Source organism: Stegodyphus dumicola, chromosome 3 (genome assembly GCF_044657685.1).
Source record: "Stegodyphus dumicola isolate Sdum_Otavi_A_Nest chromosome 3, ASM4465768v1".
NCBI classification, from domain to species: Eukaryota; Metazoa; Arthropoda; class Arachnida; order Araneae; family Eresidae; genus Stegodyphus; species Stegodyphus dumicola.
This window is the reverse complement of record NC_140770.1, coordinates 12,575,907-12,598,814: the sequence shown is the minus strand read 5'-3', so window position 1 is coordinate 12,598,814 and position 22,908 is coordinate 12,575,907. Positions and strand designations below refer to the sequence as shown.

The 22,908-nt window shown below is 34.0% G+C and overlaps 1 protein-coding gene across 1 annotated transcript in view; it reads left to right on the top strand.

The window, feature by feature from the left end:
* LOC118201809 (receptor-type tyrosine-protein phosphatase mu-like) overlaps positions 1 to 22,908 on the top strand; it is a 213,955-nt gene that overhangs the window by 12,919 nt on the left and 178,128 nt on the right. Inside the window, exons 2-5 of the mRNA XM_085812574.1 lie at positions 818 to 951; positions 3,597 to 3,774; positions 7,088 to 7,339; positions 19,333 to 19,464. Coding sequence (XP_085668700.1) covers positions 818 to 951; positions 3,597 to 3,774; positions 7,088 to 7,339; positions 19,333 to 19,464 — 696 coding nt within the window. The remainder of the gene's footprint in view (positions 1 to 817; positions 952 to 3,596; positions 3,775 to 7,087; positions 7,340 to 19,332; positions 19,465 to 22,908) is intronic.

Sequence of the window (22,908 nt, the reverse complement as noted above, 5' to 3'; positions counted from 1 at the left end):
CGATATGGATCATGCAAGTTCAACTAGTAAAGTAAAAAAGCACGAAAATTCGAGTTTAAATTATCGCGAAAAGTCAAAGAACGATTCATCTTAACCCCTGTTCCTCAATTTCCTGGAGGTGGAAAAATCTCGGCCAGGTACATCACAAAGCGGGAAATTCTCGCCAACAGGTTCCATCGCCAAATCGCTTGGCGACGGAATTGTCCCTTTTTTTTCTAGCGGCGTAGAAGACAAACTGGTTTACATTACGTCTATGGAGCCTTTCCTTCTTTACATAGACTTTCTTTGCTACCACTCTTTGGAGCAAGTTCTGGCAACCATTGTTCCACATAATATGGGCAAGACAACAGCAACTACCAGTGTTCAGCGACTTTACCTCTCGACCGCTGGTGGGCTTGATATACTGTTTCATCCGTCAGAGCCCATGAAGGCCTAATTCATTAGCAAAACGAAAATGACCCCTATGGACACGAATCTTGTACTATAAATATGGAGCGAAAAATATGCGAGGACGAAGGAATACTTTGAAATATGGTATGTTATAAGATATTTCTCCCGCTTTCCTAGCGTGCCTTCGTGGTGCAGTGGTTCTGCACACTGGGCCGGTATTTCGAGAGGTCCGTGGTTCGATTCCTGGCGAAGGCGGTTGCTAATTTTTCATCTCACCGGATTCCAAAAATAACCAACAAATCACCACAGAAAGCAGAAATTATTTTTTCTTTCATATAAAATTTTTTTTATTATATTTAACTTCATAAGTGCAACGAAAATGCATGTGTATGTACTCCTGTTTAAAAAACCTTGAAATTTTTAACAGGTCAGTTTGATGAAAATTTTACGTTGCAAAATGTATGGGGCAGACTGCAGCCTAACATGAGGTCCATAATACAGTGCTTAAGTGATGACAATCACAAAAAAATCAAGTTTTCCAGATTACTGGATACTGGGCAGGTAAGTCCGATTTATTCTGAATTCCTTTGAAATACCATGCCATCTCGATTTTTAAACCACTTCTGCCTACTTTTATTTCGCGTTTTATAAATATTTAGTAAATTTTTTTTTTTTTTTTTGGTTTTTTTCGTCTGTACTTGAAAAGAAGTTTTTATTTTTAACTAGGCATATTTCCTGATCTACTTCCTGTTCTTCTTACTACTTATCTCACTTGGAAGAGAACAAGGCAACGAATTTATCGTAGCCAAGAGCACAAGGATTGCTGTGTGCTCTTAGCTATTGTTGCACGTATACAGAGGCTGTTCGCACATTTTTTAGACGATTTTGGTAAGCGGTAATAAAAAATCGTTTGCTGCAAAAGAAGTAATTGCAATTGTACTATGTTTTTAAAAGTCAAAATTATCGTCTGTGGCTTGAAAGTTTTGTTTGTATTCAAAATGGCAAATTTAACAAAGTAGTGGTTCGAAAGCTACATTTACGCTCTTTCCGATGAGAAATATGCCTACTCCGTTATCCAAAAACGATGTGAGAGTCATGGTTTTGTGATATCTAAAGCGTCGATAGGTAATATCATCAACAAGAAAGTGAAAAAACGTCAAATTCGAGCCTCAAAGGGGACAAAAATTCCAAACAAGTATCCAAGGAAAAAACGGACATCTTCGACTATTGCAAAGGTACGTTGTTTAATGTTGAAAGAAAATCCCCCTAGTCAAAGGACAGTTGCAAAATCATTGAAATGCTCGGTGTCCACTGTAAACAAAATGATAAACGTTGATTTAAATCTTAAGAAAGCGAAAAAACGCAATGTGCATCGTCTTCTTCCAAAGCATATCGCTCGACGCAGGACACGCTGCAGAATTATATATGAGAAACACTTATCCAAAGAAAAATGGAAAACAATTGTCACAATAGATGAAGCATGGGTGTATTTAAATGATTGTAACAGAAAAAGAGCCATTTATTATCATGAAAGGCGAGAAAAAATTTAAGTACATGGTTCAAAGAATCGAAAGAAAGTTTTTCTAAGGGATTCATGATTGTTGCTGGTTTTTCTTATCATGACAATTTAAAAATAAAGAGAGTGCAAAAAAAAAAATGTCAAGATTAACTCCAAATACTATCAGGAACATATTTTATCGCCAATGTTTCTGAATGAAATACCATCGCTTTACCCACAGTGCCACCCATTTGTGAGACTCCATCAGGACAAATCTAGCAGTGACACATCAAAATCCACCGTAAATTTCCTAAAAGAAATGGAACACAAAAAACTGGTATCGAGGCCATACCCTTCACTGATATCCCTACTCAATCTCCCGATGTGTCACTTATGGATTTTTGTGCTTTCGGACTTTTAAAAACTGCATTATCCAAACGTTGTCCCAAAACCCTAACAGGACTCTGTAAAGCTGTTCGGGAGGAATGGGATAAAATATCTCTTCTGCCACTTCAAAAGGCATTATTATCCTGGAAATTGCGGTGTCGAAAGATAGTTCAGAATAAGGGATGTCAAATAGAACATTTAAAACACAAGAATTTTATGCAATTTAGTTTTGTGAATACAATGTACATCGTCTAAAAAATGTGTGAACAGCCTCTGTATTATGTGTATGAGTACATGATATATGGCGACCAGGACCTAAGCCTTGGGCAGCATATACGATAGTGGTCGCAAACTGGTGGCCCCCGAAGTAATTTCACTCTTCCCGCGAGCACATTTCCTTTAAATTAATTAGGATTATTACGGCAAAAACTTAAAGAATCCTCAAGATTTTAAGATAAATTACAATTAAATTTCGCTACGATTAAAAAAGAATGCCAATATTTCTCCGAAAAAAATCTAAAAAAAAAAAAATAAATAAATAAATAAATAAAATGCAGCTATTTGACACTATGATATAAATTTTATTCGAAGATATGGAGATGTAGATTTCATAAATCCTTTTTATCAAACGATAAATACTCCCAATTACGAATTTTGGTAAAAAGATTAATCAATTTATTAGCCCAAAGGGCGTTAGCCTAGAAGAGCTATTAATTTTGTTTTGGCATTCTGTGGCGTTTCACTACAAACGTCTTTTCACTTTTCAAATTGTTGCCACCAAATTTTATCGCCCGGTATTATATTTAAAGAAATTAAATAATGAAGAATCTGCATAAATCTATGTACGTTTCTCGCATTGTGAAATAACAACGGTACATACAGCCATTAAATTCCTAATAGCGTAGTCCTCCACCCGAACATGGGCACCTGGAAGACCGAATTTGGTATTTGTTTTATTATCTATTTCATATTTTTTAAACCTTAACGAATTTTTGATTAAGAAACTCAACGATTTCAAAGTGATCGGTGGCAACACTCTGAACGGAATAAAACATTTTTATCTCCGACGCGCGAGACTGTGTATCGGAAATTCTAAAGTTTTGTTGTTTTTAATTTTAAATATTTTTAGCCCAAATGCTCTCGAAACTTGTATGTGTAAATGAAAAATATGCCCTTTTTTTCGTAATATAAAATTTGAATTTTTTTTTTAATTTGCTAGGACCACAGATTGATGTACGCTGCTTTGACTCATTTAAGTAATAAACTTCTTCAGTCCTTTGTTATTGAAAAATATAATCACGAATTTATTATTTTGATGTAGGGTCCCAAGTTACCAAAATCCTCTCAACAATTCATGCAAGGAAATCCAGTATTTGCTCGAATACTCTTTATGCCTAAGGAAGATCAATTAAACCGTTTTGGAGCGTTTCAATGCAAGGTAGTTAGAAATCAAGTTGAAACGAAAATTATAGCCCTCAAACTTCCGCCTGCAAATTTAGGTAAGTACATTGACATTTTATACGGTGAAGAGACAATAGGTATTTTTTTGAAAGTAGGAGAACTGAAAAATTAGTAAACGCCTTCGCCGGGAATCGAATCACGGATCTCTGGAATACCGGCCCAGTGTGCAGAACCACTACACCACGAAGGCACGCCAGAAAAGCGGGAGAAGTGCCCAAATTTTATGTCTGTCTCATCCGTTCAAGAACTTGCATCTTTTCTCGGTGCTGTTCCACTTCGCTATTTAAAAAATTCGCATGTGCATAACTATGGTGGTAGGGGAAAAAAAAAAAAAAAAAAAAAGACATCACATGACTTTTTTTTTACGGCCGTATTTTTTGTTTCTCTTTATTTAGGCTTATTCCTTCCAATTATTCCAATTTAGTTAAACGATCTTTCGAGGCAAGTCCAAAATGACATCAAAAATTGCAAATTTTGAAATTTGCTTACGCTTAATTTTTGTCTTACGGGAGTCAATCTTCTTGGATTTTATTTTTTTATAACGAGTAAATAAATATAAGTATAGGAACGAAGAGATCATATTAAAAGTTAGATTTCGCTGTTTGTCCAATTTTTTTTTAATTTGACATTGGCAAAACATGATTATTATCGTCATTTAAAACAAACCTCCGTAATCGGGATTTCATGATTTCGACCAAGGACATGTATAGGAAATTTATAATCCTTCCAATAATTTTCCCGCATTATGCCTCTCAAAGTAGGTCAGTAAATATATAAAGAAAGAAACTTTGGAAAAATTGGTTCTAAATTTCTTTATATATCTGCTCACTCTGTTACTCGACTCGGTGAGCTCAGTTTTTTTTTATTCTTATAATTTGTAAATTGCGGATTTTTTGCTTTAAAAGTGATTGAATTATACTCTTCTTGTGTTCCGGTTAAGGTTTTTAAGCCTTTAGTTATTCTGCATGCAGTAGTTATAGAATTATCAACAATTTAAAAGTTGCTTAAGTGCGACTAAGCTTAATATAGCAGCCATATTTGCTTACATTTGAAACTTAGTAGAATAGTGAATTAAATCAGTTTCTTCACCTTTAGTGTCCTTTTGCCGAGTGGGGCAAAAAGAAACTTTATGTTTTGTACATCGAAATATTTGCCTTCTTGCCTGCTGGCCGAATTGCTTATTTTTGCACAGAAACTCTAATTTTAATTATAAAAACTGCTTTTTACTTCCTTTTACGAAGTAAAAGAAGTATTATTACCCCGAAAAATTCCGGGTACCATATTTCAACGGAAATATTCATTTTGACCTCTATTATGCAATTTAACGATGTTTTTTCTTGACATCTGTACGTAAGAACAGAATACAAAGACTTGTTTTCCCCAAACGAATTATAAAACTTATTTGAAATGAATTCAGAAAAGATTTTTCCGTTGCGTCTGTTGTAATATCTTGTTATTTAATAAATAAATATAATTATTGTTGAAGTGGCAACGCCATATTTCTCTTATGTAACCCTTGCTCAGCAACGTGAGATATTGTTTTAAAAAAGATTAGAGTTCTGAAGTTTTTATCTGCTAGTAGTAGTATGAAAGTTTTTCCACTAAAGAATTTCTTCAAATTATCTGTCTTCGTGAATTAGAAATAAAATTTATATTCTAATAAGAAGTTTGCCTGTTTCGTGAATTACTGCAAAATACATTACACTGTACGTATGTATGTATGTATCGCGCATAACTCAAAAACGAGTAGCCTCACAAAGTTCAAACTTTGTATGTAGGACTGTTATTGTATATAATTGTGCACCTCCCTTTTTAGTTGTAGTATACATAAATATGTATATATATACGCTTACTCTCTTACTCGGCTCGGCGAGTTCAGTTTTTTTTTTTTATTCTTATATGTTGGTAAATTGCACATTTTGCTTTAAAAATGATTGAGTTACTTTATTCTTATCTTCTGGTTAAGGTTTTTATGCCTTTAGTTAACTTCCACGCAATAGTTGTAGAATTTATCAACAATTTAAATATTGTTTAAGTGCAGCTAAGCCTGATTTTTTGTTTACCATAGCTGCCATATTTGTTTACATTTGAAACGTAGCAGAATAATGGATTTGTTGCCAATCTAGAGAAACTAAGCTTCGCAAAAACAAAGTTAACGTGTTCTTTATTATTGCGAATTAAATCATGAATAATCCATTCTGGTTATTAAAATAAAGTTTTTAAATTATTCCATATATTGACCCATTTTAGCGTCCACAACAAATTAAGTCAGTTTCTACGACTTCAGTGTCTTTTTGCCAAGTGAGACCAAAAGTCAACTTTCATTTGTGTGCACCCGAAATATCTGCCTTCTTCCCTGCTGGCCGATTTGCTTGTTTTGTGTAGAAACTCTAACCTTAGTTGTAAAAGCTGGTCTTTAAATTGTTTTAATTGTATTTATGTTTTATGTTTTTCTACGTTTTTAAATTTTTAATAAAAATATTTTGAGGCTTTATGTATTTTTGCCTTGTCGGGAGGGGAGAACTGAATTAATTGAGTGAGAAATATATCTCTGATGAAATTCGAGGAAATAAGTTTAAATGAAATGCAGCAAAAAATGCGCATAATTTAATATTCCGTACAAGGAAGTCATGTTTACAGAACAGATTTTTTACAACAGCGAATAGTAACAATTTTTCCCAGTGGAGGTATTCAGAACAGATCGTGATTGATATATCAATCACACAGATAACTTTATGGATGTACATGTCAAATATAAACAGTATAGCGAAAATGGCAAAAAAGTGTGGCAACACTTAGTATACTGTAAACATGAACATTGATCAACTAACTGCGGCACTGCACACACATTCGCCTTTTCGGCTTTAGTGTAGAATTGGGTGCCTATTCGATTAGCGACGATTTGTTTAAAATTTTGGCCATGAAACCTCACTTCTGGCTACCATGACTGTTTTAGCTTCCTGATTTTATTTAAATGAAAATAGATGTGTACATGGACAAATTTAAGGCAGCGTGCAATGCCTAGTTTGTGCAATTTTAGGATGTTTTATTAAGTGAAAACAGATCGATGTGTACATGGACACAGAGTTTGTGCAATTCTTTGACTTCTTATTTTGGTTTTGTGTAGCGGCCATCTTGAAATTGTGCCTTTCTGGCGCCTATCTTGGCGTCAAAAAAGAATCGCCAAAAACAAGGGGCACCCAATTGTAAACTTTTACCGCCTTTTCTAATGTAAGAAATGCTATGTTACAAAACAAGCACTTTTGAATTTTGTTGACATATTCCTCTTTCTTTATGTATGTAATTCTATATTTTAACTTTCTCAAATAATACTAAAATTGTTTCTTTCAGCTGAATTGGATGCTTTGTCTCCGTACAATGTAGCGAACTTCAGAGACAGCGTACAACTGGAAGTGAACGTTACCAAAAAATTAAATCTAACTGTAAAATGGCGGCATAATGGCGTCGAACTTCCTGAGTGGGACGATCACTTGAAAATTGAGCTGAATGATCTGAACGTTTCTGATTCTGGTATTTATGAAGCATACTATGAAGGTAGACGATCTTTGAGTCTTCATGCTCTCATGAGACTCATTGTCAGAGGTATGTCGTCATATATATCTTTTCAGATAAAAGAGTATTACCAGGAAATTTTATAGTGATGCATTATTTTTGAAACATTAATACATCGAATATAGAAAAATGTAATGCAATGACATTTTATCGGGAACACTAAAGATATGGCGTTTTTAAATATGCTGCGATACTTTTGTGGAATGTTATGTGGCGTAACTGGGAAAAAAGTGTTTTTAATAATAAAGACGTGTAAAATGTTTAATAATAAAAGGCATGTACTAAATGTGTTTTATATAGGTCATTTGTACCAAAGAAGGACATATTTCATATAGCTGTATTATATGAAGGTATGTACACTACGGGGGAGGGGGGAGGACAGTTCTATATCTCCCGTTCTACTGGGCCAGTTGACGCAATTCAAGGGCCAGACAGTTTGAAATTGAAATAAAATTAAAAAAAAAAAAAAAAAAAACTAATGACAACTTGAATTATTATATTTAGGATATATATTAGATTTATATATAGTATCATTCTAACATAGGTATTTTGACACAAAAATCGGACTTTTTCTGAAATGGCATGCCATTTTTTTTTTTTTTTTTTCCCCCATATTTCGGTTCTGCGACTCAAAATATGCTGAAATATCAGATTTTGTAAAATTTGGTGTGAAATTTACGGAAAAATCAGAAATTTAAGTTGGTGTATATTTGCAATTTACGCCAAGAACAGTTAGTTCACTTGGCGAACTTTTTAACCTACTTACCTTCCCTTTTTTTTCATTGCAGAGGAGCGGGAAAAAAGTCATCTTTCATACTTTCAAATAATTTTAACAAACTGCGTAAACTACATTTGGCGTTATTATCACCTATAACAAATATGCCAAATTTCAAAACGCGTCAGTATATAAATTCACGCATATCTTAGAAAATTTTGAATAAAAAACACTAATTTTTGCAGGTATGTTTAGAAATACATACGCTTTAAGATGATAGTAAACGTTTTTTCGAAAAATTTATAAAAATTATTTAAAAAAGCAAATTTTAAAAACAAATCATAAAAAATGAGCAAATTTTGTTTGGGCTGAACCCAAATTTCGAAATGTGAAAGAAAGAATAAAACAAGTTTAATAATAAAAAAAAAAAAAAAAAAAAAGACGGGTTATCAAATATATGCCAAATTTTAATTATCATTGAGGAGCTAAAATTTTGAGAGCTAATTTTTTAAAAACTACTCGTGCGATTTTTAGAAAGCTTGGCAGATTGGCATAATTTGAGTCGTAGAATCGAAATATCGTTATATCAAAGTGCAGTACGTATGTATAAAGGCCATCAGCCTGAAAGTCCGCTCATGCGCCAAGTGACAGATGAAAAGGTTAGGTTAAGTTAGGTTATTTAATTACGGCAAAGCCTCGAGGGCTATCTGCCTAAGGGGAGGGATGCCTTCGTGGAGGACTTTCTAAGGGAAAATGGTTCGTATACACGTTACACATGGGGAAAACCCCGAAAACACCCATGCAGCCAGCCCGTTCGCGGGATTCGAACCTCGGACCGAACTACCAGTACAGATGAGAAGGATATGAGGCAGTATGATACGATCACGTAGATTTCGGTATTAAAACTGCGATGTTCTTGAGAAAAATAATCATATTATTATCACTGACCGTCAAGATTTATAGCCATCAACAATTGTGTGTGTTTCTCTCATGTATGATTCTTTATGAGCTGTAAATATACGCAGGCAACGGAGATAAATGTTTACCACGTAGTGGTAGGATTCAGATTGAGCAGATTTTGCTAAATGGTATAGACCAGCGATTTAGCCGATGGTACGTGTACCACTGGTGGTACGGAAGAGAAAAATAAGTGGTACACAGAGAAACAAAATATTTTAATTACTAAATCCCAAAATTAAATAAATATGAAAATAAATAAGCAGAATGTTTTAAGTTAAATACTTCAACATTAAGAATACTTAAAATCATTAAGAATATTGAAAAGAAAACGAAAATTATTTATAGATAATTATTTATTTTTCTCTGTGATTCAAAATTTGGATTGCAAAATGTTTATTTAGTGAATTGTGATTGGCAAGTTTAGCATATTTAACTGATATTTTTGGAATGTTAAATGAATTAAGTTTAGGACTACAAGAAAGAAGTGTTAATTTGTTTACTATTAGAGATAAAATAAATGCAATGATTAAAAAAAAAAAAAAAACTCGAGCTAACAATCAAATAATTGGATAATAATATTTTAAGCTTTTTACCACTTTTAGAAAGTAATTTCCATATAAGAAAAGAATTAGCATCTGGCATTAAAAATCATTGTTTTTCATTAATGAATAATTTCAACATGTATTTTCACAAGAATTATGAAAAAGAAAAATTGGAATAGAAATCCATTTTACTCAAATCTACCTGAAATTTTATCTCGGGAAGAAAAAGAACAATCAATAGGAATTTCCTGGGATCGAACACTAACTCACGATTTCAAAAATAGCACACTTGTTAACTTTTGGTTGAACCGAAAAAAGAATTTAAAGTTATTTCAAATTATTACGAAGCGATTAAGGATACGAATGCGAAGTTTGAAAGGCGAGTATAACACTTGACGATTCTTGTTCGAACGCTATTTTTGTGTCGACGAGTTTGCATCAGTCAAATTTTGATCTTGATTTGGTATTAAAAAATACATGACGATATCTATCATTTATATTTAATGAAAACACCAAAAAATATCACAGTAATAGAGACACATCGCAACGGCGAACCTACAGTTACATAATGTAAACACAGAAAAATTCTTTCGGCGCAACAGCGCCCTCTATACTATGAAAAGTTCCAACACAAATAAAGCTATTAAACTGTTATTGCTTTTTTGCACAAGGATTTTCTTCCATTTTATGTTTGGAAAATAAATACAGAACCAATTTTAAAATAGAACCTAATTTACGGTTAAAAATAAGTGAAATAAGTCCAGACATAAAGAAACTGATCTCTCTCTTAAACAGACCCAAATTTCTCACTGAATTTTAGAATTAAAGTATTATAACTTAAATTTTGATAATTAAAGTGGTAACTAATTTTTAATCTAATTATTTTTTATGAGTGTATATTTAGTACAAATAGCCAATAGGATGCGCAGATGGCAAAATTAATTATTTTAATAATATTTCTATTGAAAAATTGAAATAAAATCTTTGAAAAATGCAGTGGTGATTTTCAGTTTTTGCTTAGATGGTACGTGCTAGTCAAAAGATTGAAAACCACTGCTCCAACGGCTAAACGACAATGACAAATGCTGTGACATTGTGAATGATTAGGAAAAACAAAAAAGGAACATACGCGATAAGTTATTAGCGCCCTTTACGCTTTGGCGTTATCAATAAAGAGGCAAGCAGCAAGGCCAGTTTTGGCTATCATAATTTCTCTCAAATTTACATTCGCTCCACCTACCGCTTTTCTATTGGCTGAGGAAAGAATGAAGGATTTTTGTGGTTTCCTACAGGACTATTTATCCCTGGGTTTCCTATCTCGCTTCGTCTACTGCAGACAAAATGGAAGTCAGTAACTTTTGTGACTCTAGCGCTGATTTCAATAAGAATGTTGTCCACAGTAATTATTAAACTTTCGTTTTGTTCCCCCATTTTAACAAACAGGGCTGTGGAGTCGGTGTCATGGATTCGAAATCGGAGTTAGGCAGATTTTGGGATAAAAGGAGTCGCTATTTTGATGGACAGTTTGAATTTCAAATGAAATGAAAGAGAATTGAAAAAAAAAAAAAAGAGTGTAATGACAAACTGAATTAATATTTTTATTTATGGACCATTTTCGGTTTTTAGGGCAAAAACTATTCTTAATAGGAATTACTCTTAATAGGAAATTAGTCAAAAAAATATGTATTATTACGAATTTTGTACAGATAGATAATTTTAGTGAAATTATATGTGAAATTGCTGCATTTTTACTTTCCTGAATGAAGTAAAAAGGAAGTATTGTAATCGCGAAAAGTTTCAGGCAGCATATTTCAACGAAAATATCCATTTTGGCCGCTTTCGAATGAAATTTAACGATGTTTTTGCGTGACATCTGTACGTAGGGACACAATAAAAAGACTCTTTTCTTCCAAAAAAATTATAAAACAGCTTTAAAATGAATTCTGAAGAGAATTTTTCGGAGTGTCTGGACGTATGTATCTCGCATAACTCAAAAACGAGTAGCCTCAGAACGTTGAAATTTTGTATATAGGACTACTATAACATGTGTTTTAGCACCTCGTATTTTGGTTGCAATCGGCCACGCCAAACGTATATAAATAAATTTATATATATACCCACTCTGTTACCAGGATCAGTGATCTCGGTTTCTTTACTCTTATATGTTTGTACTCGTAAATTGTACATTTTTTGCTTTAAAAATAATTGAAATATTTTGTTCTTATCTTCCGGTTAAGGTTTTTAGCCTGTAGTAAATCAGTATGCAATATTTTTAGAATTATCAACAATTTTAAAGTTGTTTAAGTGCCGCTAAGCCTAATAATTTTTTTGATGGCGGCCATTGCTTGTTTACATTTGAAACAGCAGAGTAGTGAATTTGTTGCCAATCTAGAGAAACGTAGCTTCGCAACAACAAAGATAACGCCTACATTTATTATTGCGAATTAAATCATGCTTATTCCTTTCTGGAATGTTTTCGAGGAAATAATTGTTTAAGATTTACTTCGTAATTTTTAATGCAGATATTTTGAGTTTTTATGTATTTTTGCCTTGTCGCGAAGTGAGAACTGAATTAATTGAATGAGAAATACTCGATCGTCTGTGAAAAATTGTTTCTTTTTTGTTTTGTTTGCTTAATTTCTTTTATACATCGTTCTAGCTTTATTATAGTATTTGAATAGAACATGTGGCAACGATTGGATAATTCTTTAAATGATATAAATTTTGTGCATTCTGAGTTATAAAATGAACGAAATATAACACTATTAAGTGAACCTAGCGCCAGAGTGTCGCTATGGTAAACAAATAAAGTGAATTTTAAAGAATGCATTTATTCTATCGTGGTAAGAGACTTTTTCGGGATTGTCTGTACGTATGTATCTCGCATAACTGAAAAACGAGTAGCCTCAAAATATTGAAATTTTGTATATAGGACTGCTATAACATGTAGATGTGCACCTCGTATTTTGGTTGCAATCGGCCGCACCAAACATATATAAATATATTTATATATATATCCGCTCTGTGACCCGGCTCAGTGATCTCAGTTTCTTTACTGTTATATGTTTGCAAATTGTACATTTTTGCTTTAAAAATGATCGAATTATGTTGTTCATATCTTCCGGTTAAGGTTTTTATGCCTTTAGAAAATCTGCAGGCAATATTTGTAGAATTATCAACAATTTAAAAGCTGTTTAAGTTCGGTTAAGCCTATCTGATCTATGCCAGATGTATCCGTTAGCTTAAACAAACCTTAGTGTGAATGGCTTTAAAACACTAGGTACGCCCCAGCTCAAGCGATTCAAGCATTTTGTGTGAATGATTCTTTGTACCAGTGTGTAACGAAATAGAATCTCCTAATCTGTGTTAATTGTGCTTTCTGGTTTTTCAAGAACTGAGTGCTGAAGTGCCACGGGTAGCCATTAGCTTAGAACACAGGAAATGTGGGGGTAAAGGGGGGAAAAAAAGAACAGTAATCTAATGGTGTTTCTTATTACTTTAATTCCCTAAGCAAGATGAATTTAAGGTTTAGTAATTTTTCAGTTGAAAGCTACTGAAATTCTAGAAAAACGTTTGAAAAATACAAAAAAAAAAAAAAAAAAAAAAAAAAAAAAAAAAAAAATTCAGTCCAGTATGTCCACAAAGTTGATTACATCCGATTTTCCTACAGTTGCAAGTTCGCTGTGTAAAATAATATGACGTGTATTGGAAATTGGATGTCACCAAAAAGTTCTTTCGTTATATCCAAATGTTTATTATAAGGCAAGTTCGCTATGGCAAAGTTTCACTGTATTTAAATTTGGAGGATTGTTGTTATTGTGACTTATCTCACTTATCTGACAGTAACACCAGAGCAAGCCCACGAAATTCATCGTGGCAAGTTGTAAGACTACGCCTTTCGGCTCGCCGCATAGTTAGAGTGCCCCTCTGCCGCACAGACATTATACATTTACAAACATCCATGCCTTCTCTGGGATTCGAATGCCTATTTGACGATATGAGTAGGATTCAAGTTTTCTCAAGCAGATGGTTACAGCTCATAAAAATGCTTCATCCTGATAAGATCGCAGTTAAACATGAAGAATTTCTTCTTCAGTTGTACAAGTTCTCCTGCATATTTCGCTTTTCCCTTGTAATGGTACTATTCGGTTTCGAGGGCCGTAAAAAATCGCCAAATTATCGTTGATGCCAATGCTGCCAAAAAAAATTGCGGCAACCCTAATAATAGCGGCAAGAAAGGAAGTAAAATAGTAAATAACTATTTAAGATTGATGTTTTAATTTAGATTAATTTCATATAATACTTTATTTTAGGTTAATTTCATATAATACTTTTTTATTATTGTAATTTATATGAAAAAGGCTAAACATGACTGAATGGAAGCATAAGAGTCAATAACTATTTCAGATCATTATTATAATTTATATAAAAATTGCTAAACATAACTGAATGGATGCCTGCATCGCTATTTCGCTACCGACTTATCGCTAAAGCATAATTTCATCTCGTTGGTTGTTCAAACGTAATTTTCTATAATGAATGATGCCTTTTTGTTTGAAAATATTCTCGTTAAAGTGCAGAATCACGCACTTATTTGTTTGCCACTTTTTACAACAATTGGTGTTTTGTGAATTTTCTTTTACTTTTTAAGTGAAAATAGCTCGATGTGTGCATAGATAAAGTCAAGGGTGTGCGCAGTGCCATTTTTGTGCAATTCTGGAATTTTTTTTTTTTTTTTTAAGTGAAAATAGATCGATGTGCACATGGATACCGAGTACGTGCAATTCTTAAAAACGCGTCAAGCAGTGGGTGATTTTGCACTTTACCGAAAATTCTATTGCCGACTTTTCGTCATGGGCAATTTCCAAATTGTTAAATCCATAGGATATCAAAAAAGGATTTAAAATCAAAAAAAGGATTTAAAAATAAAACGATTATTTCAATGGCGTCTTAAGAAATATAGAACTATATAAACTTAACGCAATCTGAAATCAACGCTTACGCTATATTTCGCGCGCTGTTCAATGGGCGCGTTTGCTAGATTTGGAGCTTTTGCGCATACATTTTCGTTGCAATTTTCTTACAGCACTCAAAACAGAATAGTACCAAAATGCCTGATAAGATCGCAGTTAAACATGAAGGTTTTCTTCTTCAGTTGTGCAAGGTCTTCTGCATATTTCGCTTTTCCCTTCTAAGGAAATGAGACATAAGTTCAGTAGCTGGTATTAGTAACAGCTTTAGAACTCTCAAATAAAATATTCCTATAATAAGTGAATTTTCTGTTAGTACTCTGATTCAGTTTCAAAAATAAGTGCGAACATCACGCTGTTTGGTACTCCGACCGGAATTACGATTTCACTGGAAAATTAAGAATTACAGGAGGCAGGCTTTGTTGCATTCTGGCTGAATTCGAAGCCTGGTTAATGTTATGGGATCTACTCGAATCCGATTAAATAATTCTGATAGTCTTAAGCACAACGTGGCTTTCATTGGCCATATCACACAGTTACTCTTCAAAACAGAGCTTAAATTGCTCCGGAGCCCTAAATAACTCCGTCACTTCTTTTATGTAAGTGAACAACAATTTCGGTAGAAATTTGATCTCGAAAATTGTATTTTTTGCAATAAAATTGTATTAAAAATCGCTTATTAAATTTTAGTTTATCTCTTAACATTTTATTTAATTTGAATTCTTTAATTACTTTAAGCATTTAAAATTTATTTAAATGCATTTTTTATTTAATTTACTTTAAGCATTTAAATAAATAATAATGGATAAATATTAATTATTAATATTAATTAGATAATTATTGATTAATTTGCTAATAATTAACTATTTAATTTTAAAATTATTAATGATTTTAATTAATTTACAGTAGTAAATAAATAAATAAAAGTCATTTTATTTATTTATTTACTTCTGTTCCTCTTTGCTGGGCCCACTAGTGGCCGAGCGGTAAAGTCGCTGAACACTGGTAGTTCGGTCCGAGGTTCGAATCCCGCGAACGGGCTGGCTGCATGAGGGTTTTCGTGCTTTTCCCCATGTGTAACGTGTATACGAGCCAGTTTCCCTTAAAAAGTCCTCCACGAAGGCATCCCTTCATTTAAGCAGATAACCCTAGTGTGCTTTGCCATAATTAAATAAACCAAACCCTCTTTGCTGACGGCCTTCCATAAGGCTCCGGCACTTCTAATTTTAGAAATTAAGCCCTGTTTCAAACTACTAAGAACATTTAACACGACGCAATGCAAAGCTAATGCTAAAGAGCAATGCTAAAGAGAAAGCTAACTCGGATATCTCAGTCCATGCGGAATTAAGCAACTTTTAACAACAATAACTAAGCAACTGAGAGTAGCTGCTCTGTATTTCGAATTAAATAAATTTCAACCAGCGGCGAGATACTTGTACTTTCAGCTTCTGGTAATTACTGGAAAGCAATACCAGGGTGGAATTACGGTTACAGCTAACACAGTGCTCAATTACATTTATTCAGTTACAATACTTATTACGGTGATACAGGGACAGGACCAAAATGTCGCTAAATTTGGCGACAAAATAAGTAACGAAAACCGCTGTAAGCTTGGCGATATTTCGCCAAATTACCGAGATAATTACCATTTTTATAATTTTTATCAGAAGAGAATAGGATTTGGAGGAATTACAGGGTAATTCTGGGGCTTTGAGGTTTGTAGGACTCGACGGTAATAACATCGCGCTTATCCTGCAATATGCTGAATCAAGACGAACTCGTTTGACGAGATAGAAAATAATAATTTATTCGTCTGAATAATCACCAGTGAAATAAGACTGGAAAATGAAATGGCAGTCACATTTAATATCTTCTCTTTCTAACATTAAATTTTACTTCCTTGTAGGAAATAAAAAGGAAGTATTGTAATTGCGAAAAATTTCGGGTATTATATTTCAACGAAAATATCCATTTTGACTCTGTCGAATGCAATTTAACAATGCTTTTGCGTGACATTTGTATGTAAGGACAGAATAAAGGACTCTTTATTCCCCCAAAAATTATAAAACTGATTTAAAATTGATTCTGATGAGATTTTTTCGTGGCGTCTTATGTATGCATAACTCGAATAACTCAAAAACGAGTAGTCTCAGAACGCTGAAATTTTGCATACTGGACTGCTATAACATGTAGATGTGCAACTGCTATTTTGGTCGCAATCGGTCGCACCAAATGTTTACTCAGCTCAGTGAGCTCAGTTTCTTTATTCTTATATGTTTGCAAATTGTGTATTTTTTGCTTTACAAATGATTGAATAAAAAGGATTTTCCGGTTAAGGTTTTTATGGCTTTAGTTAATCTGCATATTACAGTTGTGGAGTTATCAACAATTTAAAAGTAATTTAAGTGCGGCTAAGCCTAATTTGTCTATCATAGCAGCCGTATTTGTTTACATTTGAAACTTAGCAGAATAGTGAATTTGTTGCCAATCTACAGAAACTAAGCTTCGCAACAACAAATAACGTCTTCTTTTATTATGTGAATTAAATTATGCTTAATTCATTCTAGAGTTTTCATTTGATTATTATATTAACTCATATATTGACTCCGAAGTCAGTCTCTACGCCTGCAGTGTCTTTTCGCCGAGTAAGACCAAAGGTAAACTTTCAGTTTTGTGCACCGAAAAATATGCCTTCTTGCCCGCTGGCCGAATTGATTGTTTTTGCATAGAAACTGTAATTTTAATTGTAAAAAAAATTTCTTATTGTTTTAACTGTACTTCATGTTTTACTATATCTTTCAATTTTTAATGAAAATATTTTGAAATTTTATGTATTTTTGTCTCGCCGCAAAGTGAGAACTGAATTAATTAGTAGCGCATGCGCATTACGTAAGCGGCACTGAATCGTCTATGAAGAACTTCTATACATCGTTATAGATTTATTATAGTATTTGAATAGAACATGTGGTAATTCTTCAGATGATATAAGTTTTATTCACTCTTAGTTATAAAATGAACGAGATGCAACACAGTTAAGTGAACCTAGCGCAGAAGTACCTCTATGGTAAACGAAAATAGTAAACTTGAAAAAGTGCATTTATTCTATTGTGGTTTATGCGCTATCGATGAAGTCGATTTACACTCATGTCCATAAATAAAGGATAATTCGGAGTCCACGCGGAAATCGAACTCTAAAATAAATATAACACCTGTAAAATCACTACATACATCTTCAAGAATCGTATGCAAATTTCAGGAAGTAACCAGATGACACATATGGTACGTCACAATGACGAGAGTGTAAGAGAGTGATATATGAGGAATACAAGCAAAGAAGTAAAATTGTTCGCAGGCGCTTTATAAGTATTTCAGTGCAATAACCGAATAGTTATCACACAAAGGACGCATTTGGATGATTTTTTACGTGGTAGAATTATCGGCCATCTGGAATGTGGGCGTACCCAACGGGAAGTATCAGACGAACTTGGAATTGCCCAGAGTGTCATCTCCAGGCTTTGGCAACGATTCCAAGGTGATGGTAATTTGAGTAGACGTTACAGCACAGGTCGCCCCAGAGTTACAACGCCGAATGAGCACCGGTATTTGGCAGTTACTGCCAAAAGAAACAGGCGGAGCACAGCCTCAGACCGGTCTCGTCAGCTCTCTTCAGCCACTGGTACGACAATTTCAAGGCAGACCGTGTACAGACGCTTAGGGCAGATTGGTCTATATGCTCGTAGACCAGTCAGATGCGTTCCACTTACTGCAACTCACTGTCGCCTGGGATTAGCCTGGAGTAGAGAGCATGCATTGTGGACACCGCAACAGTGGGCTTGTGTGATGTTTTCCAACGAGTCCAGGTTTAGCTTGCAGTCTGATTCTCGCCGGACTTTCATATGGAGAGTTCCAGGTACCCGTTACCACCAAGAAAACATCATTGAACGACACCGTTACGGTGGTGCAGGAGTGCTCGTTTGGGGTGGAATTATTCTGGGTTCCAGAACTGACCTGCATGTTCAAATTGGAACCATGGCAAGCCAAATCTATCGGGACGTCATTCTGGAACAACATGGGTGCACAATTTGTGTTTATGGATGACAACGTCCGTCCTCACCGTGCAAACATCTTAAGCGAATGCCTTCAATCGGAAGATATCACCCGTATGGACTGGCCAGCATTCTCACCGGACTTGAATCCAGTAGAGCACGTGTGGGACATGTTTGGCCGACGAGTTGCAGCCCGTCAACCTTCTCTTACATGTCTACCGGAACTTCGGAGAACATTGCTTTTTGAGTGGTGTAATATTCCCAAGATCGATAATTTGATACTCAGCATGCCTAGGCGTTGTACGGACTGTATTGCATCGTCTGGCAGACATACAATGTATTAACAATCATACCAACCATGTAATATTTTTTTTTTTTTTGTAATTTGCTCCAGGGAGAAAAAATCGTTAATTTTTTTAATAATATCAAACATATAGCATCTTTTTTTGCTCTTTACCTTTTGTTTAATAAATAAGCTTTACAAATAAGTCAAATTTGTTTTGCTTCTAATTCTTCCTTTGCCTGATTTTGCATTATCCTTAATTTATGGACTTGAGTGTAATTCAAAATTCGTTAACTATTAATTTAAGTGAAATGCAGGAAAATTGCGTATAATTTAATATTCCGTACAAGGAAGTCATGTGGTGTACATTTTCGAATTTCTTTTTACATATTACATCAAAATAATGTAATGCAAATGATGTAAGTAATGTTTTTAGAATGTTAAATCACTTACATAACAATACTAAACGTTTCTGAAATCATATATATACAACGCGATTTGTTTCAGGTTGCCCAGGCGATGTGTACGGCGTGGACTGCGATAAAGAATGCCCTCCATGTTATAATGGAGGAATATGCCACGACAAATATGGAGCGTGTGTCTGCCCTTCAGGGTTTTCGGGAACCAACTGTGAGATTGGTGAGTTTGTCGTTGAACAAAGACAAAATACCACTAGAATATTTCATGCGATTGCGAAAATATACACTCTTTTGCAAAAAAATCGAAGCACCATGAAGGAAGTGCTTGCTTTTGATGAAATTGAATATGTGTATAGCTCATACACAGATAATAAGATGATTAAAAAATCGAGGTCATAGTGCCTGTTCAAGGCTCAAAATCACCCACTGAGTGTTCAAATAAGTAGTTGGACGAACCGCCCCTGGCGGCAATGCGTGCTTGAATTCATCGAAGCAAGGCGTGGTAGAGGTCGCTAATGCCATCCTGCGACCCATTCTACCAGGCATTTATCAGTTGTCGTTCCAGATCTGCGATATTTGGTTGTGCCCGAATCTGGCGGCCTACCGTTTTCCAGACATGCTCGATTGGTGAAAGGTCTGGTGAACTTGCTGGCCAAGGAAGAGTATCAACCGCACGGAGACAGTCCAGAGATATGCGAGCGGTATGTGGCCTGTCATTATCTTGTTGGAAAATGGCCCCAGGATGACGTGCCGTGAAGGGGAATGAAACCGGTCGCAGGGTGGTATCAACATATCGTTCAGCTGTGAAAGATGTACGGAGGATGACTAAAGATGACCTGCTGTCATAAGAAATAGCGGCCCACACCATCACACTAGGGGTTATTGGCTGTGTGCCAAAGGCTAATTGGGGCCGCTGGCCCCGTCCTCTCCAGACACGGACACGAGGGTCATCTGCTTCAAGACTGAAGCGGGATTTATCCCTGAACACTATACGATGGCAGCCATGATCATCAGTTGCGACACCACTCCAGACGCCTCCACCGATGTTGTGGTCTGAAAGGCAAACATCTTAAAGGCCTCTGTGAGCGTAATCCCTCCTCAGACAAGCACCGTGAGATGGTGTGCGGTACCACGGGAGGTATAGACGTGGCTGTACTGCGTTGAATAGTCGACAATGATACCGTTGGGGGGGTTCGGACCTGGCGAACAATCATCCTATCTTATGTGATCCTTGGCCTTCCAGAGCCTTCATTGTGTCGGCAATTTTCTTATAGCAACTATTGCTGCCAACATCTTTGCACAGCAGTGTCTGCACGCTACAGGTGACGGCCTCTTGCTCGGTATGACTACCCAGCTTCACGCAACCCTACAATGCGACCACGTTCGAAGTCGTTTAGTTGTCTATAAGGTCTTCGATATCGTCGTAAGGGCTCTTCTTTACGGAATTACAATGACAGCAGCAACAAAAAAAAAAAAAAAAAAAAAAAAAAAAAAAAAAAAAAAAATGATAAATTTTCCGCCTCTGTTTCTGGTTTTATACTTCGCGAATGGCTCACTAGAAATACGCGCTATGATCGCACTTCCAGTTCATTTGCCTTGAACTTGGATCATTTGCATGTTCGATCAAGATGTTTTTGCATACCAAATTTCGTCACGAGCTTAAAAGTCCTTCTTGGTGCTTCGATTCTTTAGCAAAAGAATTTTATTTAAGTACAGGTTGGTTATAACTGAAGCTCCACTTTGAAATGGTCATAAAAGGAAAACTACTGGACCATATATTAACAAACTTGGTAATCGTTTAAAGGGACTCGGTACCTTTTGAATGATTTTTTTTTATTTAAGCACATTCATCTACTTTTTATGAATAATATTAAGTGGTTTTATGAGACAAAATGGTTTTAAGCTGAAAAAAAAATTTTCTTGCTATTAATTTTTGTTTAATTTGAAATTTAAAAAAAAAAATTCAACAATTAAAAACTCTTTCTTCTTCCTCAATTTTCAATATTTTTGTTTCAAATTTTTTTATTGTATTCATAATAGTGTTCTTAATAACTTTACGGATTGATTTTTCAATAATTGAATTAGTTTCTGAGAAAAAAAATAAAAAGCACATTTTTATATAAAAATTTAAAAAAAATAGGATTTCAGTAACATTTTTACTTCCAATAATTTTTCTTTTTATTATTTTTCAAATCCCATCCTTGATTATATTTAGTATATAATTTTAAATAAGCAGTAAATTTATTAAATTATTTGGTCCATATCTGAACAAGTTTTAGGACTTTAAGTAAAAGGATATATTAAAAAATTGCAAACTGAGAAATCGCAGTTTAAAGAATGTAAACTGTCTGGACGGTCATTAAATCATTTCCAATTTCTTAAAAATTTTATTACTGAATTTCAATACATATATATATTTATATTAAAACTTAGTACTGCTCAATTGATTAATATGAATATAAATTACAAGCTTTTGTTTAAAACCTTATCTGGCTAGAAATATTGCAAAAATATCATAAAATGCAAGTAGAATTTTCCTTTACCTGTTTTTGTTTTTTAAAACACGCTCAAAACAATTTTAATGCATGAATTAATTATAATATATTTTCTAAAACTCTTATAATCATTATTAATAATATTAATTTGTCGTTTTATTCATTTTTTAAAAAGCAAAATTGGAAATTTTAACGGACATAAAACATTTTATTTAAAACCACTCAGCAACTTACGTGATTTTTTTCTCTTATTTTAGACATTTGTTCTCGTATATAAATTCCATTTTAAATTAATTTATGTGCATTTTAATTAATTAAAAAGTTTAATGTTTCTTCCAGCACTATTTCAATAAAGCTACGGTCAGAAATTTGATCACTTTCATTACACCACCTCTTTCTGTTCGTATCTAATCACAGATAATTTCAACTTTTGAATAAACATAGCATTTTTGTTGACTGATAATACACATAAAATTATTTTCTGAGCTCAGTATAAATATAAAAACTTGCCAGTTTAAAGGTGAAAAAAATGTTTTTCAACTTTAATTTGCATTTAAATAAATCAGTATATACGCATAAATAGAGTTTTTTGATAGTTGGAGTCATATTTAATTACACTCCTTTTCATTTACACTGATTTTTAGTAAGTTACTGAAAAAATTAAAAAGTAAATAAATAAATAAAATAAACACTGAGGGGGGTGTGGCATTTAAAGGGGTGTCAAAATTTTAAAAACCTTTTTATAACATTTATTATCGTCAGATCATTTCAAAATTCCTCTTCAGTGTAGTAAGTGTATTAAGGTACGTTTTCAGCAAAAAATTGACAAATCGGTATTTTCATTGATTTTTGTTGTACCGAGTCCCCTTAAAGGAGGTCACGGGAATTTATTTTCAGCGAAAAAAAAAGCTCAAAAACTCACCACCTGGGAAGAAATGGCGCTGTATGCAATATTGTTCAACGAAATAAGGCTCCGAATCTAACTTAACCTTTTGTTAGTACACGGGTTTAACATTTTGTACACCCTTAAGAAACATTGACCTAAACAAAACTACCATTTAAGGGCGTTAAGGGAAATAAGAGTTAAGTGCACCATCCGTGTAATGGAATAATCCGACCATGAAAACCACAAATTAGAGATTAGAAAATGTGAGATCGCGTATCACTCG